At 54.4% G+C, this 20812-nt stretch overlaps 2 protein-coding genes across 2 annotated transcripts; one reads left to right on the top strand and one right to left on the bottom strand.

Moving 5' to 3' along the window:
- The first annotated feature begins 1860 nt into the window (after positions 1 to 1860).
- On the top strand, positions 1861 to 9692 carry OXTR (oxytocin receptor). The gene is made up of 3 exons (XM_074836208.1): positions 1861 to 1967; positions 2291 to 3468; positions 7992 to 9692. Exons 2-3 carry the CDS (start codon positions 2538 to 2540, stop codon positions 8237 to 8239), a joined length of 1179 nt encoding a protein of 392 aa, XP_074692309.1. The 5' UTR covers positions 1861 to 1967; positions 2291 to 2537; the 3' UTR covers positions 8240 to 9692.
- A 682-nt stretch (positions 9693 to 10374) lies between these two features.
- On the bottom strand, positions 10375 to 16313 carry CAV3 (caveolin 3). The gene is made up of 2 exons (XM_074836209.1): positions 16108 to 16313; positions 10375 to 12344 (listed from the first exon to the last, which is right to left on the bottom strand). The coding sequence occupies exons 1-2, from the start codon at positions 16219 to 16221 to the stop codon at positions 12003 to 12005; spliced, it is 456 nt and encodes a 151-aa protein (XP_074692310.1). The 5' UTR covers positions 16222 to 16313; the 3' UTR covers positions 10375 to 12002.
- Between the last annotated feature and the right edge of the window lie 4499 nt (positions 16314 to 20812).

The raw sequence follows: 20812 nt of genomic DNA, 5'->3' as shown, positions 1-20812 counted from the left end.
CTGCTGCCAGCAAGGCAGGGAGGACCCTGCCTCTGCAAGTGTGGCATGAGCAAAGAGCCTAGACTGTAGCCAAGATGCTTAAAGTAAAACTAATGAAAACCTTCCACGACTTTGCCTCTTAAATCCGAAGTTCAGCCCTCGAGGCGTATGATCCTTCACCTCAACAGCACACGCCTCACTGAGCCGCTCCTGCGCTTCTGAATCAGAGCAGAGCACTGGAAAACGCAGCCCTGGGAACAGTTTGGCATTGGCAAGGGGACAAACAGGATGAATCCTAGGAGAGCTCTTTCACAGCTTAGCATTTATGATTCACTGTTGAAATAAAATGTGTTCTGCAATTACACACCACTCTTCAAGGCGTTCGACTGCCGCACGTCTGAGCAACACAACTGGCACAAGACTCCTTCCTGCATTCGAGGCGGTTCAGTTCTAGTCTGTGGAGAAATTTGTAGTTACGAATGACACCCCTTCTGAGGGCAAAGAGGCACAGTGGCTGCTCTGTCTCACCCAAAGCACGTGCCTCACCAGCGCTGCCGTCCCAGCTGGGTCCTGAAGCAGATTTACCATCTCAGTGCCCTGCAAGATGCTAAAGGAGCCATGCAGAAGCCAAGGGAAAAACCTCTCCTCGACTCCACTGCAGCCAGGATTTCACCCATGGTCAGTCCCTCCTACGGAACTCTCCCGAAAAAGGCAGAACAATGAAAAAAAAGCATTGCACATGGTGAGTTTTTATCCTCAGCGATTCCCACAGCCGTTTTATTGCCTGAAGGAGGAAGAACGTGAACCCTGGAGGGAAGAACTTGCCAAAGTATTTAACATTTCTACATCTTGCATGGAGCTAAAGGTTCCCAAAAAATCTTTAAAAATAACTGCAGAGATGTTTATTCAATGCCTAAAGCTAGACTAAGTAGGGTTTGAGATGTGGCTTCTAGGGGAAGGCAGCACAGGGGAGTGAGCACTGGCTTTGGCCTGGAGCTCGGGGGCTGTGGTGGCCAGGCTGGGTGGGCTCCTGCTGGAGCCACCTTTTTGATTTGGTGGCCCGGGAATGACTCGGTGGCTGCTGGAGGGGGGCTGGGGTGGCTCGGTTGCTCTTCTGAGCACTCCTGCCTGCAGTCAGGCCCCCACTTCCCTCGCAGGGCCCTGAGTCCCAGGAAAACCAGAAAACGTGCTGCCAAGCTAGCGGCACTGATGGCGAAGGGTGTCAAACACGGCCACCTTTTCTTCTTTGGTAGAAATGCTTTAATAATACTCTAAAATAATCCTCCCAAAAGGAAAATAAAAAGGTTCTTGGTTGTTTCACCTGCCAAGTAAGGAAAGGGTGAGCCTCCTCGCTGGATGATGCTGGTGGATGCAGTGGGAGCTTTGCTGAGGGTGGCTGCTGGGATCCAGCTCCCCCAGGACCCTGGGGCCGAGGGGGCACCCACGGCTCCCTGCGGAGAGCCCTCAGCTCCGAAAGGCCCTTCTCACACCTCGCGCACCATCTCCACTCAGAACGACCATCTCGCCCACCGCCGCAGCCGGCTTTGAGCGGCCTTCCCGGAGTCCTGCTGCCATCCCACGATGCTGTCCTGGGAAAATCGCCCCTCGCCCCATTACGCTGTGCCTGCCTGGGGGGTTTCAGCTCTCCCCGACCCTCGGAGGCTGCAGACACCGAGGGGTCAGGGCTGCGCTTGAGGAGGCTGCCCGACGCCGAGACCGGGGGGGTTTTGGCTTCCCGATCGGGGTTGAGAGCTCCCCCCTGCTCCCCGCCAGCCCCCGCCCATCACCGTGGGACCCGCCGGCAGCCTCCGCTCTGCCGCTCCCTCTCGCGGCGGCCGCTCCGAGCGCAGGATCCGGCCCCCGGCCCGCCCCGCCGGGGCTGCTGCCGGCAGCGGGGCAGGGGAGAGCGGCGGCAGCCCCGGGAGGGGCCGGAGCGGGGGAGAGGGACCCCGGCGCTGCTGCGGGGACCTGCCCGGGGCACGTCGCGGGTGGGTGAGCGGGGAGGCAGGGATGCCTGGCGGGGGGGGGGAGAGGGGCGGCAGGGATGCCCGGAGGGAAGTGGGAGGGGGCCAGCAGGGATGCCCGGTGCGGGGAGAGGGGCAGCAGGGGTGCCCGGGGGGTGGGGGGGGAACTGGCCGCTCTCCGGAGATGGGCAGGGCACGGGGAGAAGATGCTGAAGCGAGGTTTGGGTGTGGGCTAGGGCAGCTCTGGGGGGAGCCCCGGAGGAGCTGGGGGGGCTGGAGCGGGGACGCAGCGTCTCTCTGCCGGCCCTTAATCCTTCCTCCTGCGCTTTGGTTTTGTCTGGGGGCAGGAGCCTGCGGAAACGTCGGGTGCCCTGGGAGGGGACGGGGTGGAGCCGCCCCCCAGCCCTCCAGCCCTCCAGCCCCGGGACCGGGGCCAGCCGGGCTGCTCCCCGGGGAAGGCAGCGGCGGGGCGGCAGAGCCCGGCCGGGGGAACGCCGGCAGCGGGGAGGCGGCTGCCGCAAACCGGGACGCGCCTGCGGAGGATCTGCCGCCCGCCCTGGCAGCCCCCGGGCTCTATGCGGGACGAAGGTGGCCATGGAGAAGTTGTACTTCGTGGGGAGCGGCGGATGGACGGTCAACAGCTCTCTGGGGAACGGCAGCCTCCGCCTGGAGAACCAGACCTCCGGGAGGAACAGCACCACGGACCCCCTGAAGAGGAACGAGGACATGGCCAAGGTGGAGGTGACGGTCCTCTGCCTCATCCTGTTCCTCGCCCTGACCGGCAACCTCTGTGTGCTGCTGGCCATCCACACCACCCGGCAGAAGCACTCCCGCATGTACTTCTTCATGAAGCACTTGAGCATCGCTGACCTGGTCGTGGCCATCTTCCAGGTGCTGCCCCAGCTCATCTGGGACATCACCTTCAGGTTTTATGGACCAGATTTCCTTTGCCGGTTGATCAAGTACTTGCAGGTAGTGGGGATGTTTGCTTCCACCTACATGCTCTTGCTGATGTCGCTGGACCGGTGCTTGGCCATCTGTCAGCCACTGAGGTCTCTGCACAGGAGAGCAGACCGGGTCTCTGTCCTCCTCACCTGGCTGCTGTGCCTGCTGGTCAGCATCCCTCAGATCCACATATTTTCTCTGAGGGATGTGGGGAACGGGGTTTACGACTGTTGGGCAGATTTCATCCAGCCCTGGGGACCTAAAGCCTATGTCACCTGGATAACCCTCATGGTCTACATCATCCCCGTGTTGATGTTGAGCATCTGCTATGGCTTAATCAGCTTCAAAATCTGGCAGAATGTGAAGCTGAAGACGGCTCACGGGCCCAACATGGGGCTGAGCTCCAGCTCCCGCAGCGGGACGGCATTTGCCAGGGTCAGCAGCACCAGGCTCATCTCTAAAGCCAAGATCCGGACAGTCAAAATGACCTTCATCATAGTGTTGGCTTTCATAGTGTGCTGGGCTCCCTTTTTCTTTGTGCAGATGTGGTCTGTGTGGGACACGAATGCTCCGCAGGAAGGTACGTCCTCGCCCCTCCTGTAGCCCCCTGTCTGCACGGGCTGCTGAGCTCAGCAGCCACAGGGACACCCACAGCAGCCTCACGGACTGCGAGCGACAGCCAGAAACTCTGCTCTGAGCTGGGTCTCAGGGGGCTGGGAGGGAGACGGGAGAAAGTCCTGAATGTGAACAAAACACCAACAGGCAGCAGTGGCCATGCCTGAGCCTCTCAGGCGCAGGGAGGGCTAGCTTAGCCCCTGGCAAATCCAGGGCCACCCCAACTCAGGGCTCTGGCTGGGCAGATGGTGGCTCAGGAGGTTTTTGCTGTCCCTGGGTGTGTGAGCTCAGCCCTCCCGGGGCCGCTCTGGGGTCCCCGAGTGTGTTGATTGCCCACCCTGGGTGCTGGGGGGTGCCGAGGCTGGGTGGGAGCTCAGCCCCACCAGTGCCCAGGGCTGTGGTGACCACAGAAGACTGCTCGGTCTCAGTGTCCGACTTCTTTTCCTTTGTTGTATTATTTTGTCCTCACTGACTTCTTTGCTTTCTACTCTTTTGCCTTCCTTTCCCTCTCCTCTCCTCCCAATTCCATCCACCCCAGGACTGTGCTGCTGTTATTTTATCTCTGACTGGAGCACTGTTCCTGCAGAAAGCCACTGATTTATGAGAAAAGGCTTTTCCTAAAGGACCTGGTGTCACTGATTTGCCATTTTTTATACTTGGCACTGGCTGATCCTGTCATCACTAAGGTTGCAGACAGAGTAAAATATATTACGCTCCTTGGTCTTGCACGCTTGTAGCTGTGCAAGTCTGTGCTGTCCCCAGGAGAAGGTGGTTGATGGTCCCTCTGCACCCACAGGGAGAACCAGCTGGGAAAGCTTAAAAGAAAAACTCTGCGCAAGTTTGTGAGGTGGGAGAAAGGGCACAAAAGTGGTTCCAGCGTCAACTCTTCCTTCGACAGACTGATCCAACTCAACTGAAATGCTGAGTCTGGGGATGTCACAGACCAACGAGGAGCTGTGACCCCCTCCCAGCCCCCCGGCAGCCCCACCACAGCAAGGGCTTTGCAGTGGAGGGCATGGCCTCGCTCACACCATGTGCTCTTTTCCCTTCTTTAACCCTGTTCCAGCTATACATTGCTCTGTGGAAAACCTGGTGTCTCCGGCAGCCTGCGCACATCTGTCCTCCCATAGACCGAAGCTGGTAGCCTGGCTCCAGCTCTCCTATCCTGCCTTTATTGCTTCTCTCTGCTCCTTTTATTTCAGGGGAGCGGTGAAGCACAGCTTTTTAAACCTCCCTAGGTGCTCCAGGGAGCTGTCTCTTTCAGTTTTCCACCTAATTTAGGCTGGTCGAAACTTCTAGTTTTTAAACACAGCCTGGGGTGAAGCGTGGTCTCTCCTTTTTGCTGTATTTCAAACCTGCAATCTCGAGGGCTTCCACCTGACTCATGGGCAAACAAACCTCTGCTGCTCTGCTGATTCCTGCAGCAAGGAGCAGGGGGACGGTGGGGCTGTTCGCTGATCACACCCTGCCTGCTGCTCTGGGAAACTTTCCCTCGTTCACCCTGTGCAATCGGCTGTGTGATGCTTTTCCTTTTCTGCTTTGCTTTGCTTTTATGTAGCAAGGAAATCTCTGGCTGTGCTGAGTTGTAGCAAACACCCCCTTCCTTCACGTTTCTGTTGCTCAGGGGCTGCAGTAAAGGGTGGGAGTTTTGCCAGAGCATTTGCTGAAGGATTTCATGGCACAGGGAGGAAAAACCTCGGGCGGGTTATTGAAGATAGCAAATTCCGGGAGACCCCAGCCCTTCTTCCCAGGCCCACCCTCCTCCTTGCTGGCTGCCCAGAGGCACAAGTGGGGTGGCAGAGTCAGACCTCTCTGCAGGAGAAATGGGCTTTGCTGCTGTGTTCCTGTTTTCCTGCTGCGCTCCTGCCCTGCCTCCCAGATTTCTTTCCCTTCACAGCCAGGCTCGGGCTGCCTTGGCTGGGCAGCATCGCGGGGCACCTGGCAGAGGCAAACCCCACAGCAGAAGGGGGATTATTTGGCCGTTTCTCATCTTGCAGGCTTTGCAGCCTGCATGGGGCATGGCAGCAGAGGAGGAAGAGGAGCAGGTGGGCAGGGTGCTCCTGTGCAGAGGAGCCACCAAGGGCCTGCACCCCGGGAAGTGACGAGTGGATCACAAAGGCTGTGTGAGGGGGTCACATCCTTAAGAAAATGTTTAGTTTTCTCTGCATAGGATGTCATAAAGAGGGTCCCCCTGGCAAGGGAAAGGCTGTTTATACCTACCTGAATCCCAATGAATCCTGAGCAGGCATGCTGAAGTTTTCTGGCCATGCGTTGTGTCCCGCAGCATGGTGAGATGCAGATCTTGGGCGTTAGCAGAGGGATGTGCAGCTGTGGGTAAAACCCTGATGCTGCTTCCACCTGCCACGGGCTGTGCTTTCACCGTCCCAGGGTGCAAAGTCTGCTGTGGTTTGGCATGTGTCAGGGTAAGAGATAAGGCTGTAAAGAAAACAAACTGAAGAAGCTGTCTTTACTTAGTAAAGTGATAATCAGGGAGGTCTTACCTGGCTACCACTGATCCACCTCAGTAGTGTTCTACATGGGCTTTCTTCGCTTCATAAACCAGCTTCAGGGAAATAAGGGGAGTGAAGTGCTGAAGCTGCGCCCCTGCCCTGAGCAGTGCCGGGTGGAGCGGCAGGATGGGGCTGGGGTTCCACGCTGCTGCCTGCTCGCCTGGCCCTGCTCCCCCTCTCCCCAGCCCTGCTATTGCCTTGCCCCACACCCCGGGTCCCTGCAACGTCAGGGCCAGGCAGCCCCTGTTTTGTCCCTTCCCTGTGGCTGCTGTGGGGCAGCTGAAAGTGCCAAAATGCGAGTGCTGAGCACATTGGAGAGCAGCTGTGGTGCCGGGCTCGTCAGGCTGCTGCGTGTCTGGAGAGGGGCTGGGGATATCAGCCTGGTCCTGCATACCCAGGCCCAGCAGTGGGGATCCTCAAATGCTGGCCACACAAACCTACAGCCTCTGGAAGTGCGGGTGGGAGCTATGGGTTGTGATTCAGGTGCCGGCTAAGCACTGGGGGTCCTTCGCAGGCCGTTGGTTAGAACGGGGTTTCTGCTGCACACACCTTACAGATAACATACGTTACAGGTGGCATTTTGAGCTTTGAGTCAGAGTTGGCTTCAAGCATCTCTGAAGATACTAGGGAGGCTGTGAAGCAGCATAGCTCTGTTACATTGGTCCCTTAATCTTGGGAATTGGTGCCCTGGATCATGGACAGTGAGCAACAGCATCTCTGGATGTGGGAATCAGTGACAGTCCTTGTTTCATTTCCGTTCTGTAGTGGTGTTCACAGCAGAGCTCCCTTCCCCAGGCACAGCCTCCTGCCTCTGCTGACCCCTCCTGCCAGTGCAACATCCCCAGCCCTGTGCCGAGGGGCTCGTCCAGAGCCTGGGGAGAGCGAATGTTCCTGAGGAACAGAGCTGCGCTTTGCAGCGCCTCCGGGGGGTCTCCGGCAGTCCCGCCAGAGAGGGGACAGACCCACACTTCAGACCTGCCCTGCAGTAAGCTCCGTCAAATTCAGTTTATCTCCCACAGAGACAGTAGAGCTGAGTCAGCCCTTGGTAGATTTTTTTTAAGTGGATAGAAATGCTATGATGTATTTCAGGTCTTGCGCCTGGGATTTGTAAGCCATTCCCCGTGGATTTCTTTTAGCGTATGTTTGAAATTAAAAGCGGTTGGACCGCACATCACTAGAGCAGGAATTATGCATGAGTTGGCTAAAGGTGAATTTGGAAACTGGTATTCATTATTCACACTTCTTTTCTAGTTTAAAAACTGTGAGTGGATTTTTGCAGAGACAGAAAAGGACCAGAAGCAGCCAAATCCACGTGCACATCCTTACTGCTGGCGCGTCTCCTCAGAGCATGAGGAGACCAGAAGATGGGCTGAAAACACAGGGAGCAGAATAAAAACTCTGTCCCTCCCCGCAGGCACTTCACGGAGGTGCTGCCCCATGGCTTCCCCACAGCCTGAGAGGATGAAAGCCACTAGTCCACGCCAAATTGGCCGCTGGTGGGGAAAAATGAGCCACCCGTCTCTTTTTGTTCCGGGTCCCGCTCTTTACCATGGCAACTCTAAGAGGCCGTGCTCCCTCCTCCCCGATTTGGGCAGGATAAAGGCAAATTGTGTCAATGATGCTGGGGGCAGCTCTGCCTCTTGGTGAGGCATTTCTAGGGTAAAGCCGAGCAGGCAGCAGCACAGGACCTGAGCGGGGGAAATGCAGCTCTTCGGGGGTGGGGAAAAAAACCTAAACCCAGGTTGCTTAAACCCAGACTCGCTTCCCACTAGCTCCTCTTTACCGATGTACTGATGGTGGTGTTCCTACAGCCAGGGCAGCCCATCCCCGGTGGGGGAGGAGGTATCACGGTGCCGGCAGAGCTGGGGGCTCTTGGCAGAGCCCACCGTGGGCTGTGTCTGGTGCCCACCACCTCCCTGGGTGCTGGTTCTTGCTGCCCACGCCGTGCCCTGACGCTGCCCTGCTTTCTGCCTTACAGCCTCCCCCTTCATCATCGCCATGCTCCTGGCCAGCCTCAACAGCTGCTGCAACCCCTGGATCTACATGCTGTACACGGGGCACCTCTTCCACGACCTCATGCGGCGCTTCCTCTGCTGCTCCGCGCACTACCTGAAGTCGCGGCCAGCATGTGACCTGAGCGTCGGCAAGAAGAGCAACTCCTCCTCCTTTGTCCTCAGCTGCAAGAGCACGAGCCAGAGGAGCTTCACGCAGCCGTCCACGACGTGAGGGCATGTGCAGCTGGGACTCTACCACGCTGCCTCTGACGCTTCCCTGTGAAAAGCTGGGATTCGGACAAGCGAGGCAGGGTCTATATAAATAGGTGTATATATGTCTGTGCGCCTGTAAGCATGTACAGCGGACATTATTTAACTGAGGCAGGAGTGGGGGGAGGACTTCTGTGGTCCAAATTTCAGTGCAGCTGGGGACTGGGCACCAGGAACCTGCTTCTCAGCCCCCAAACCACTGCCATCAGTGGCTTTTAGATACCGCCAGAGGGACAGGTTTTGCCCTGAACAGTGCCACACTGCTGGGGCAGGCATACTATGTCCCTGTTGGGTGCAGGGGGCTGGAGCACAGGGTGACAACTGCCACCCCGGGCAGACAGGCATTGGGCACCGGCCCCATCTCCACTCTCTGCAGGAATTCTGGGGGATGCCGGCACCTGGCACGCTTGCTTTGCTCAAAGATGCCCCATCCCTGCATCTCTGCTCAGTGCCGGCCCGGTGTCCCCCAGCCCAGGCTCACCGGTGGCACTGCTGGCACGGGGCAGGGCAGTCCTGCTGCCACAGGCTGGGGGGACAGCAGGGACAGGGCTGGGGACAGCCCTCCCTGGGGGACAACGCTAACGTCCGGGCATCCCTGCACCCCCCAGCGCTGCTCTGTGTGTGGTGCGAGGCTGCGTGCGGGTCAGCAGGACCCAGGGGACTGGACACGGCTGCAGGGCCAGGGGATCTGTGCAATAATATGTTTGCTGAGCAGGCTCAAAAGCTTCAAAGGCAGGCGTGTGGAGTGACAGCAGGGCTCTGTGGGGTTTAACAGAGAAACCCCTGCTGTGTCCCCCAAGGACAAGCTTTTGCTTTGGGTTTACCACAGATCGCATTTAGTCTTTTACACCCATACAGTTTTATTGCTCTGTAACGCACAAGGTCATGCTTTATGGCATGGATTTTTTATTGTTAAGAAACACCTGTAAATAAAGTTTTCTGACTGTGTCTTGATGGAAAGTGGGAGGGGAAGTGCAGAAGGAGCACCAGACTAAGAAAATGAAGGAAACCAATGGGAAACATTGCTTTAAACACAAGACCCAAGTATGCTCAGTGTAATGATGCTTTTGTTTGTCGAGTACTGCACCATGCACTCAGGACCTGCACGCTGCTTTATGCCATGGCACAAGGCTTGCCGTGATGTGCCCGTCGGGATTGGCACAGCCAGGGGGATGTGCAGCTCTGGCTGAGGGCAGCAGGAGCTTTCCCGGGAATCTGGTGGCACTGGAATCCGGTGGGGGCAGGTGCTACTCCAGCCTTTGCTCCCGCTGCTGCCCAGGTCTGTGGCCGGGGGGTGTGCATGCAGTCAAAGGGTGATGTGATTTGGCCTTACATATTGGGAATGAATATGAAAAATGCGTTTAAATGTGTACTTTATTTTTTCACTGTCATCAACAGGTACATTTTCACCTTTCATATCCTGGAATTCCTGATTTTTTTTGTAGTAGCTTCAAGGGAGCTCTGAGCACATTTGCTGAATATGACCCCGCACATTCAGTCTCATCATATTTTACCAGACTGGTTTCAATCCTTAGGAAAGAATGTAGTGTTTTCCTCCCATGTTCACCTTCTTTCTCCTTGAGAATAATGACCTCCTGCACAACACAAAGAGGGGGGCTCCCATTTTATAGTGAACCTGGGGCATCCTCTGTCTGCCAGGAAGGGAATGCAACGTGGTGATAGATTTTAGCAGGATTGATGGCCGGAGGAAGACGGGAGGTTTGGGGGAGGCAGGACATTGCTTCGCGAGCTTTGGTTGCGATTCCTGCCTGTGGTTGTGGGGTCAGGCCGTGCCCCACGAGTGATGCTGCAGCCCATGGCCAAGCTCCTGCGCCGTCCCTGGGCTGCAGCAAGACAGGGATGGGGAGAGGAGTGCCAGGTTTGTTGCAGCGGAAGGATGTCGAACATGTTGCCAAAAAGTTTTTCATAAGGGTCAAAAGTAAAATAGAGGTGCTGACACCTGACCAGCATGTGCTCCATGTGGGGGGAGCCCACAGATCACTGTGGTGGGGAGATCCAGATTTTGGAGGTTTTTTTTGGGGTTCAGGCTGTGAGCTACTAGAACAAAAAATAATTAAAAAGAATATAATCCCAGTATTGTTTTTAATCATTTTTATTCCCACAAAAAGCTTTAAAAAATGCTCATGATAAAGTGTTTTTGGAGAATTTTTGCCCACTACAAATATCTTTTTTTTTTTGTATCACTCCATCCATCTCAAGGCCCGGTGTTGTTAGAGCATGGGGGCTATATTGCTATGGAATAATGGAAGTCCACAATCCCAAGCCATTGGAAGAGCACCAATAGAAAATCTGGCTCTTTCTTGTCCTTGGCATGGCACTAGAAGAGATTTTTGGCTCTGAGTTTTTGTTGGAAGCCAAGGGAAAAAAGCACATGAATACAATTGAGAATAACCTCTGAACAACGAGACCTCCTGGGCCCTGATTCAGCAAAGCACTTAAGGCCAGAGCCAAAAAAATGTTTAAGTGCCTCAAAGTTAAAGTACGGTTTCATGGAAGATGGACTAAACAAATTAATTGACAGTACAGGGGAGGAAGTGGCGCCGAACTGGACTTTTTTTCCTCTCGTCCCTGTGTTTTCACTGGAGCCAGAGCGGCTGGGAGCGGGCAGTGTCCTGGAGGAGGCTCCTTCCTCCGCTCCCTGGCATGCGATAGGAAGGGGACTGGCTGGAGGGAAGGGTGCGAGGCAGCACACTGGATGGGGGTCTGCCCAAGGATCGGTGTGGTTCTACCCCCCCAGCCTCGCTCACTCCATCCCAGCACTGGGCCATAAGTTCATTACTGTCGGCTGGAGCTTACCCAGCACCACACAAGCAAGCACGTAGTAAATATTCTCCCCCAGAAATGAGCCAAAGCTTTACTTAAAGTCAAGCTTTGTCATTTCTCAAGTGAAATTATCAAGAGCCATCGCTTCTTGCTGCTGCCATGATGCTGCCCAGCTGCCCGCTCTGCAGCCCGGCGCGCTCGGGGTGATGCGCAGGGATGCTGCCCACCTGTGCTGTGCTGCCCGTGGAATCCTGACCACGAAGCACGACGGTGCCCCATGATTAAGTAGTGAGTGTCAAACTGCCACAAAGGTTTTTGCAATTGCTGGTGGCCCCGACTCAGCACGTACTCCCAAAAGGCAGATGCAACATTTCATGCATTAATTGATCTGGATTGCAAAGCTTTGCTGAAATGTAAACACACATGAAAAAAAAGTTTGTTTTCACTATTCTATCCATAAAACTTTTGTGCAGCATGATTTAATACAGAAGCTTCCACAACAACAATTATTTGCAGCAAATAATAATTCATATGCAAGTATTCCTCTTGGTGTCATGCTAGACCGAAGGGATGCAGAAGCAGGCGGGGTTTGGTCTGTTGTCCAGCAGCATCTCTGCACCCCTCGCTCTGCGGCTGCAGGTCGTGGCTCAGGGCTGTGGCCCGGGAGATGCTGGGGTCCCTCCTGCAGGAGCAGGGGTCCAGGAGGGCAGGGAGCTCTCCCTGGGCTGCTCGCTGAGCCTCCATGGGCTTCTCTTCTCCTAAAGCTGCTGGCTTTGGGATGGAGGAAGGGGCAGCCCAGCATGCCTCTGTCTGCAGGCAGCACCCCCAGCGGCGCTGGCACCGTGTGGGTCTCTGGGCATGGGTGTCCGTGTGCCCGAGGGCAGGGCACGCTGAGCAGGGGGTGGTTGTGTGCAAGGGCCGGTTGGGGCGGCTGGAGGGACCTAGATCTCCTTCCGGAGAGCAACTCTGACGTTGCTGCAGATCTTGGAGAGTGCCTCAAAGAGCGGGTCACAGAAGGTGTGGATGCAGAGGGAGTAGATTCGGCTGACGCACTGGATCTCTATCAGGTAGCTCTTGATGCAGGGCACCACTGCCCAGATGTGGCAGAAGGAGATGAGGGCGAAGAGGAAGCCCCAGACGACTGCCAGGGGGATGCCCAGGATGGCAGAGAGCAGCCGGTAGCACCAGTACTTGCTGACAGTGAAGGTGGTGTAGCTGGTTTTCCAGACGCCGTCAAAGCTGTATGTTCCCACAGGCTCAGCTATCACATCCTCAAAATCCACCTGGGAGGAGAGAAGTGTGAGAGACAACTTGTAACTCCCTGAAACAGGGCCTGAGAGAAACAGGCCTGTGAGAAAAAACAGCCTGAGAGAGTTAAGGGATGGGGGGAGCGAGGTCCCTCTGAAACAAGGAATTTCTCAAACACTCGCAAGTAACAAAACTATAGTCAGCTATACATATATATATATAGGATAATAAAGCTGCCTGGATAGCACAGAATGGGCTGCAGGAGGGAGCCCTGTGAAGGCAGGACGGTTCTGCTCTGGGGCATTGTGTAAAGCTTCAAGGGCCATCTGTCCCGTGAATGACCTTTGCTTCATTATCCACAAAATGCATATTAAAGTTGACACCCCTGCATATGCTAATGAAGATTAACAAAATCATGCTGATTACATCATCCCATGAAGCACCTTACCCCTCCCCATCCATGGGATACGTAGGTATGTGGGTCTACCTGGGGGACAGACCCAAGGAAAGTGGGTATAAATTGAGGGGGGGTGAGGAGTGAAATATAGAAAGAAAAAAGAAGACATGAAGAAGTGAAGAAGATGGATGCATCCCTGACAAACTCGGATGGGACCAATGCAGGAACCCGGACCAGTGATCTCTACTTCTCTATTCTCTCTCTATCTCTTTTCTTTTTCCCCTTTTCCCTCACTACCATGAAGTAACGCAAGGCATACTATATCACCTGTCATAACTCGTTATATATTTAGCCAATTATCATGTATCCAGTTAATACATTGTGGGAAATTAATAAATGTCTGTGCACGGACTTTGAGACTTGTCTCACCGTTGTCCATGTGGCTGGGGATTTATGAATCTAAGTCACTTGTCTCCCTTGTCTGAGCAGGATGTGACAAGAAGACGGAGGTAAGGGGGGGTTTGGGGGGGTTAACAAGTCTCCAGTGCAAGGAGGAGGATCTGCTGCAGTGTGAGAGGAGAGCCAGAATGGAGGGGGCTGGGGAGAGCAAGGGCCGTGGCGGCGGGACAGATCAACTCCCTGAGCAAGGACAAGCCCTGGTGCAGCTGGGGAGCCCCTGCCCTCGCAGGGGTCCAAGCGGAGGATGGCATACGGCTCCCGGCAGTGCCTGGCCCCAGCCCATGGGCAGCGTGGCACGCAGGCTTAACCCCCGGTATGAGAGCTCAGGCTTGGCCGCTCCGGGACACGTTCCCAGTCCCAACGCCTGAGCTGTGGCTGGTGCTTCCAGGTGCCAGGGCTGGGCACAGGCCCTCGGAACGGGAGCTGTGCATGGGAGTGTTTATCTGGAGGAGGCCAGAGCCCGTTCCTACCCTTTTTTAGCATTCAGGGACATAGGCTGCCTGCTCATCAAGAAGGTGGTTTGTGCTGATAAAAATCCAACAGCCTTCCTGATTTACGATTTATTTATTTCTATATGCAGAGGCGAGGTGCTCCATTCTGTCTGTCTGTGTTCTGTCTGAAGAGGGAGAGAGATCTGCTTGGCTGTGCCCTTACAGGGAGAGCGTTGTTATGTGCAGCCACTGGGAGTGTCTCTGAATGACAAATCCTCTTAAAAGCCTCTGAACTACGCTTAGAGATCTCATTGTGGTGTAGCTCATTCCTAGGGAATATGTGAGCCAAGCTCTTTGCCTTGAAAAATAGCGTGGCCTTTCCTTGGGAAGCTGATGTGTCTCTTTGTACTTTTATGTTAAATTGCAATATCCATTCTGGTTTCGGAAGCACTTTGATCATAAAATCATTCTGCATCACCTTTAATTTCCTGGAGTGGGCAGGAGGTGCCAGGAGAGATACTGATGTGAGTTAGGATGCAGCAGGTCACTGGTCCTGGGGTTCCCGATGGCAGCTCCCAGGAGAGCCCAGGCAGGCTGGAGCAGCAGGTCTCTGCACAGCTGCCTGATGAGCTAATCAGGGGGCAATTAACGAAGGGAGCAGCAGGCTATAAGGAGAGTCTCTGCCTTACTGCTCCTTTTGCTAACAGGGCACCAGAGGTGGGTCTGGAGGAGCAGCGCAGACAGAGGCTGAGCCCTAAGCACTGCCCTGAGGTGTTTGGGGACCAGCAATGGCAGGTACCGTGCTGTCGCTCTCTGCTTTCCCTGGGACAAGGCTTCCAAAGCTCTGCAAAGCCTCTGTGGGTGCTGCCACTGCTCTAGCTGCAACGTGGTCCCAAATTCTGGCTGTGGCACTGTAATGCTCAGGATGGGTTTATCTATGGCCATGTGAACCCTTCAGCCTGCAAAGAGCCCTGCTCCCCCCCCGCCCCCCCACGCTGGGTGCCTCTCTACCTCCTGTACATTTAGAGCATCCTGCGCTTTAATGCCCATGGTGTTTTCCAGGGTGTTGCTGCCCACTGTAGAGTGGGGAGGCTTTGGCTTTCCCTTTGGGATGCTGTCCAGTGGCAGTGGGGTGAGTTGTGCTCCCCATCCCAGGGCTGTCTCTACTCTCCCTCCCCAGCCTTATCAGCCATGCTATTTTTAAGGCGGGAGGAATGTTAGGTAGCTTGAGCAAATGCTCTGAAAGCTTCCAAAGCTGATGAAGGAGTAGCGTGGCCATGTAAGTGGGTGAGCTTGAAAATCCTCTTACAGACTTTTGGGGATCCCCGAGTGGGGAAAGGCAGGGGTGAGGGAATGGGCCTGGCATGAGGGGTTAGGGATGGCCTAGAAGGTGTTGAAATTACCCCCCCAATAGTAGACATCTCCAAGCTGGGGAGCAGGTAGGTGCTGTCGGGCACAGGGGTGAGCGGTCTGCGGGCTGTCCCGGTCCTTGCCATGCTGGCAGCGCGGCTGATGGCAGGGCCGAGCACTGAGCCAGGGCTGTTGGGACGTGCTGTCATGGCACAGATGTGGGACGCACTTGAGGTACCGAGGTGCCCGGCAGCTGTGACAGGCACGTCTCGCTGTGCTGGAAGGGTGCCCAGCTAAGGCTGTTGCTGTCACAGCATATCTGGGGGACTTTTAAACTGACTATGCAGTGGTTTTAGCTGTAATAGTGTTTTAATGCACAAACGCAGGCTTGCATTTCAGCACTGTGATCGAGGTCACGGCCCGTTACAAAGCCTTTGTGAGCAGGCTCGGTGCATGCTGTCCCTTCTGGTACATCATCCATTTTGATCTGTCAAATACAATTTTAACAAAAGCCTTCCATCTCTTCCTGTTCTCCTTTGGGCCAAAATTATCTTTGGCATAATGCTAACAAAGCCTAGAGCACCCGCATTTCAGTGGTCAGCATTCAGGAAAATGTTTCCCTGTTCAGCTAGACTGAGAACTCCTCTTGATCAAAAATAGACTGAGGAGGCTCACTGCACCCTCCTGCTGCCATGTGGGAGAAACAACCTTCTTCCAAAGAGGACAATGCACATCTGCATGCTCTGGTGCTCAGATTGTCAGATCTTGAAGATTAGTCTTTTTCCAAGGTTCCCTGTAGATCAGTGATATGGGCTGACCCTGTTCAATTTTTGGCTCCCTGCTTACTGGTACAAAGGAAGGCATCTCCATAAATATTCAAGCTACAGCCCGTGAAGTTGTAGAGTGCATTCAAGGAACGGGAAATATGGCATTAATTGTAGCCATGCATGCCACCCAGGGGGCTCCTGGATCCCTCTGGCAGCAGGGTGGTGGCTTGTGGCAGGTCCCTGCACCTCAGACAGGACCACCTCTTCAGGCACATGCACCAGGGACTTACAGCCCTGGCTGAGCTCAAGCCAAGTGCACAAGGACGATACCAATATGCCAATCGCGTTAAGGAGGCAGCAATGCTACTGAAACACAGTGCTGAGAAAGTCCTACCTTGACAACATCCTCGTTTATATGCTTTGGGTCTCTGTTCACCAGGTCGATCTCCTTGGTGTGCTGGTCCTTGATGATGATCCTCTCCTCCAGCTCGGTTCGTTCCTCTGCCATGGCTGCTCTGCTGCCAGCTTGGCTCCCGACAGTCCCGGAACAGGGAATTGGGTCTCTGCTGGAGAAGGACCTGGGGGAGGGCAGGGTGTGGAGGCACTGGCCCCCCTCAGCCACCGCAGCAGCTGCCCTGCACCCCTGGCAGTGCTCCAGGCTAAAATTAATGTCGTGCCTCCTGCGGCCGCCCTGAAGTGTCCCTTAAAGGGGCTTTGCTGGGGACAGCCCCCATGGTGTCACCTCTGTGCAGGGGGGACATGTGTATGGCTGGCTCTTGGCCCTTGAGCTGGGGCAAGGGTGGCACAGAGGGGTGGGTGTGCAGCCCCCCCAGCCCAGCTGTGCAGGTGGGGTTTTCTCCCCGTGTGGGAAGGCAGTGTGGGAGAAACGATGCCCAAACTGGGGCAAAAGTCCTCAAAAGCCTGAGAGAAATGGTTGTTTACTAGCGAAATTATTGTTTATGAATCTGCAAACGAAGCGGCTCAGGGAAGACAGGAATCGTGTCTATAAATATCGCCCAGAGAAGCCACGTTGTCCTGGGACGGCCAGTGAGCTTCAGGGTCCCTCTGGGAGCTCATAGGGTGGCTCACGGTATCAGCTTGGATTTCTTCGATTCCAGCTTTTTTCATACAGAGAAACTCGAGGAAATCCAACAGACCAACCCACAGATCTATAGTGGTTGGGATATCTCCACGAACACTGGGCACAGTGACATTTAGTATATTAATGAAGATTTATTTAACTTGTGCTGTGTTTTGATAATCTTCATCAACCTTTTCAGTGCTCTCCTGGTTTTTGTAAACTGAAGGTTTGTTTGAAATTAATGGTTTTGTGGAAAAAAAATCCCCAACAAACCAACAACCAGACAAACCAACCACCCAAATCTTCTGCCCAATCACGTGTTTATAGACATGTTCATTTGAAGTAGCATTGGGATAAGAGCTCTGTTCTCCCACCGTGTGTCCCTTTGGTAAAGGCTGCCCTGGGGGTGCTCTGAAGCCTCTCTGTGCAGTGCTGGGGATGCCCTTGGTGACGACTGTGCTGTCAGGGTGACACAGCCAGTGGTTGTGACTTACCACCAGCGAGCCCCACGTGTCAGTACCGCACGCTGCAGCGTTCGGGGGCAAAACCTCTCAAGGGGGCAACGGTGTATTAACCCTGTTAATGTTAAGTGTTCATGAGGTGTGTGTGTCTGAGTTGTTCTTGAGCCATTTCAGGTGTGAACTGGCACAGACGTGGGGTACTGCTGGCTGGGAAGTGCTTTGGGTTTCCTTGCTGAGGTGAAACGTTGCCTCTGGCAAAGCCTGGCAGGGACAGCCGCATCGCTTTGCCACTGCAGAGCTCGTGTGCCTGGCTGGCTTGGCGGGGGGAAGTATTTTAACTGCAAAAGGCTGCTGCCTTCCAAAGCCATCAGTGCCTGTGCAGTGCTGTCTTTATCAAACCACGTGGCTTGCTGCCTGGAACTTTCAGTGCTGCAATAGTTTTGTTCCAGCCCTTTGAGTTGATATAATACAGTGCAAAAATGGGATTGTGTTCCTTCATTTAGCTGAGGTGTCGCAGGTCTCTCAGGTGTATTCATTTTCCCTGAGAACTTGTGATGGCGAGGGCTTGGCTGTGCCTTCCTGCAGATCAAAGACTGCCAGGCTCCTCTAACTCCTGCTGCTGCCTGTGGGGTTTTTCAGTATTTTTTTTCTGGAGTGAGGGTTTTTTTCAGTATTTTTTTGGTTCCTCAGTCTGAAAACTGTTTTTCTTGGGATTTCTGCTCTAGTGAAAGCAGATGTGGTGATGCCCTGGGTTTTGACATATCCGTGGCTAAAACTTTGATGACTGTGGCTTGTCAGGGACCCCCTGATCATCCTGTAGGGAGGGAGAGGGCAGAGCTGGGGGTGGGAAAGTAGCCATGCAAACCCACAGGGTATTGCTAGAGCAAAAAAAACCTGTGGAGTGGGGAAAACTCTGTGAAGGTTTATGAGTGTAAGGTTGTGGGTTTAGATCTGGGCAGGTTGCTTCTGGAGAGGAGTGCCCACCAGCAACCCTGTCCTGGCTGCATTCCTCAGGGTGAAGGGATGCTGGAAAACCCTTCAGCAACACTGGTTCCATGTCTCTGGGTCTCTCGCCAGTGGGGTGGCTTGGGCTGGCCCCACTCCTTGGTCTTCCCACAGCATTGGCTGCCTGTGGTAAAACATGCCTGGAGCTGGTTGACTGTGGGAATACCCCAAGCCTGGCTTGAGACAAGCTGCCTGCTTGTCCTTGACCTTCAGAGGGGCTCTCGGACCCTTGGTCAGAGACCTGGCCCCCTGTCTGTGGTGTCAGCACTGGCTCCTCAGCAGCAGCAGCTGGAAGAGCCCAAACCCAGCACAGGCTGGCATTGAAAGTAAAAAATTCTCTATGCCCCAAAGCTTTGGGCACTGGCTTTAAGGCCAGAGTGGGTCTGTCATGGCTGAATTCCTCTCTATCAGAGTTTTGCAGCACCACTGCTGTGATGGCTGAGCAGATTGTGAAGGATGTTTTTGCAAAATAAGCTGTTTTCCCCTTACTCTGAGCCGAAGGAACACGTTGCTGGTGTGAGTGGGACTGTGAGCGGAGGCGGCATGCGTGAGTAAGAGCAATGCTCGCTTGGCTGGGAACCAGCACCGAATTTAGGAGGCACAGCTGCTCCTGGCAGTGCTGTCCTCCGACAGACGGAGGAGTGCGACACGAGGTATTTGCTCTGCTGCATTTTCCTTGACCCATCCTGTGTGGAAGGCTTTACACTGGGAAGGGGGGGTTTGATGGTCTGGGGAGCTCGGCCAGCTGCCCTGAGTCCCAGGGCTGTGCGGAGGGATGGCAAAGCGGTCGTGGGGTGCAGCATGTGCTTGTCCCTGCTTCGCTGGGCCCTGCCCCACCTCTCGTAGGGGATTTCTAACAGCGTGAGTCACTTTCTGTCTTTAGGCTTGGGCTGGGCTGGTCCATGCTGTCTGCACTCAGGCACGCGGCTTTGGTGTCCCAGGAGTGGGAGTAGGAAAATGTGAACCCGCATAGTAGTTAATGTGCAGATAGTAAGGGTCTCAAGTAGCAATGAGAGAGGAGAAATATTCTGTTGCACCGTAGATGCTATAAATAAATCTATTTCCGAGTACTTTAAGACTGTGAATGGGACACCATGTAAAAGCTTCTGGTGTGCAGATGCTACAGTGGACTAACAGTAATATTAGTTTGTTAGTAACTAATGACAACCAGAAGTTTAATTGCCAAGTATAGATGATGAAACAATAAAAGTTTTGGCAAATATTAATGCTCCACTGGGGCTGGATATAGATGAGATACACTGAAAGAATTTGCTGGCTGTGGCATGTCTTGTGGAGACCCTCTCCCAACCTGGCCATACAAGAGACTCGGCCTTTAATCTCTTGGCAGTGCCCTTCACTAGTACCACCTCACACTTCAGCTGTGCAGCAATAAAGTCATTGTGCCTTTCAACACAAAGTTCAGCTTTCATATAGCAAGTGCATTCCTCCTTCCAAACCAGGGGCTTCTCCTTGCAGAGGTTTTCTTGCACCAGCCTGCCCAGGCGCTGGGCAAGCCCTAAGCTTCAGCTGGTCCTCTTGTCCCCTGAGAGCAGCTGCCCTCAGCCAGCCCTTGTCCATACATCTGTCCAGGTCTGAGTGTGGATGAAGGGGATTAGAGCTCATGCAAAGAATGGGGCAGATGGCGTGTTCCTTGCCTGCATGGAGCACACTTGGGTGTTTTAAAACCCAGCTCCACACCCCAGTGCAGGAATCTGGGGTGCCCATTACCAGAGGATGGCTCCTACCCTATAAATATGATATTGCTGGTGGCCACTGCACTGAGAAGCCTCTTTTATTCAGCTCTTTGCTGCTGCCATGCTTTCTTCCCATCTTATGAGCAGCTCCTCTTGAAGCTTTGTGCTGCAGCACGGATGGAGGAGGAGGTGCAACTTGTCTGCTGCTGGGGTCACCATTTCAGGCTAGAGCTTTCCAGAGAAGCAGGGCTTGGGTGTGTGGCTTGGTCCTCCTCATCCTGAAACCTTTCCAAACCATCAGGCATCCTTTAGGATATGAAGGAGACTCCACTGCTTCTGTTTAGCTTGGAGTGTTTTTCCTATACTTCCTGTACATCAAGTCTTTGAAGGTTTTTTTTCTCCCAGGAAAATGGAAAGAGTTCCATACACAGCGGAGGCAGGAGAGGCAATCCAGGAGGAGTGGGGCTCGGCAGTGCAGGACGTGCCTGCTCGCTGCTACTCAGGTCACTTCTTGTTCTCTGATGGACAGACCTTCTCCAAAACGGGTGCCACTGAGGCTTGCTTTGCCCCGATGCCTGGGGCGGGTACTGCCCCCCTTGCTGCTTCTCTGCATATCCTGGGTGTCTGGGGGCACCTGCGGGAGTCGAAGCCCAGCTGCACTGAAATTCAAATATTTTGCTTTGAGAACATTTGTCACAAGTTTCCCTCTGCAGAAACAAATAGTTACCATTGACCCCCTGAGCAGCCTTTTACATGATCGCAAGGGGAGTATTACTTTTAGTAAATGGGTTATCAAAACCTGGGCTGGCTATGGGCTAGAAGGACTGGTGCTATGAACTGAGAAGCCTTCTAGAGGTC

Source organism: Strix aluco, chromosome 11, assembly GCF_031877795.1.
Source record: "Strix aluco isolate bStrAlu1 chromosome 11, bStrAlu1.hap1, whole genome shotgun sequence".
Classification (NCBI taxonomy): Eukaryota; Metazoa; Chordata; class Aves; order Strigiformes; family Strigidae; genus Strix; species Strix aluco.
This window is presented reverse-complemented; position numbering and strand designations above follow the sequence as displayed.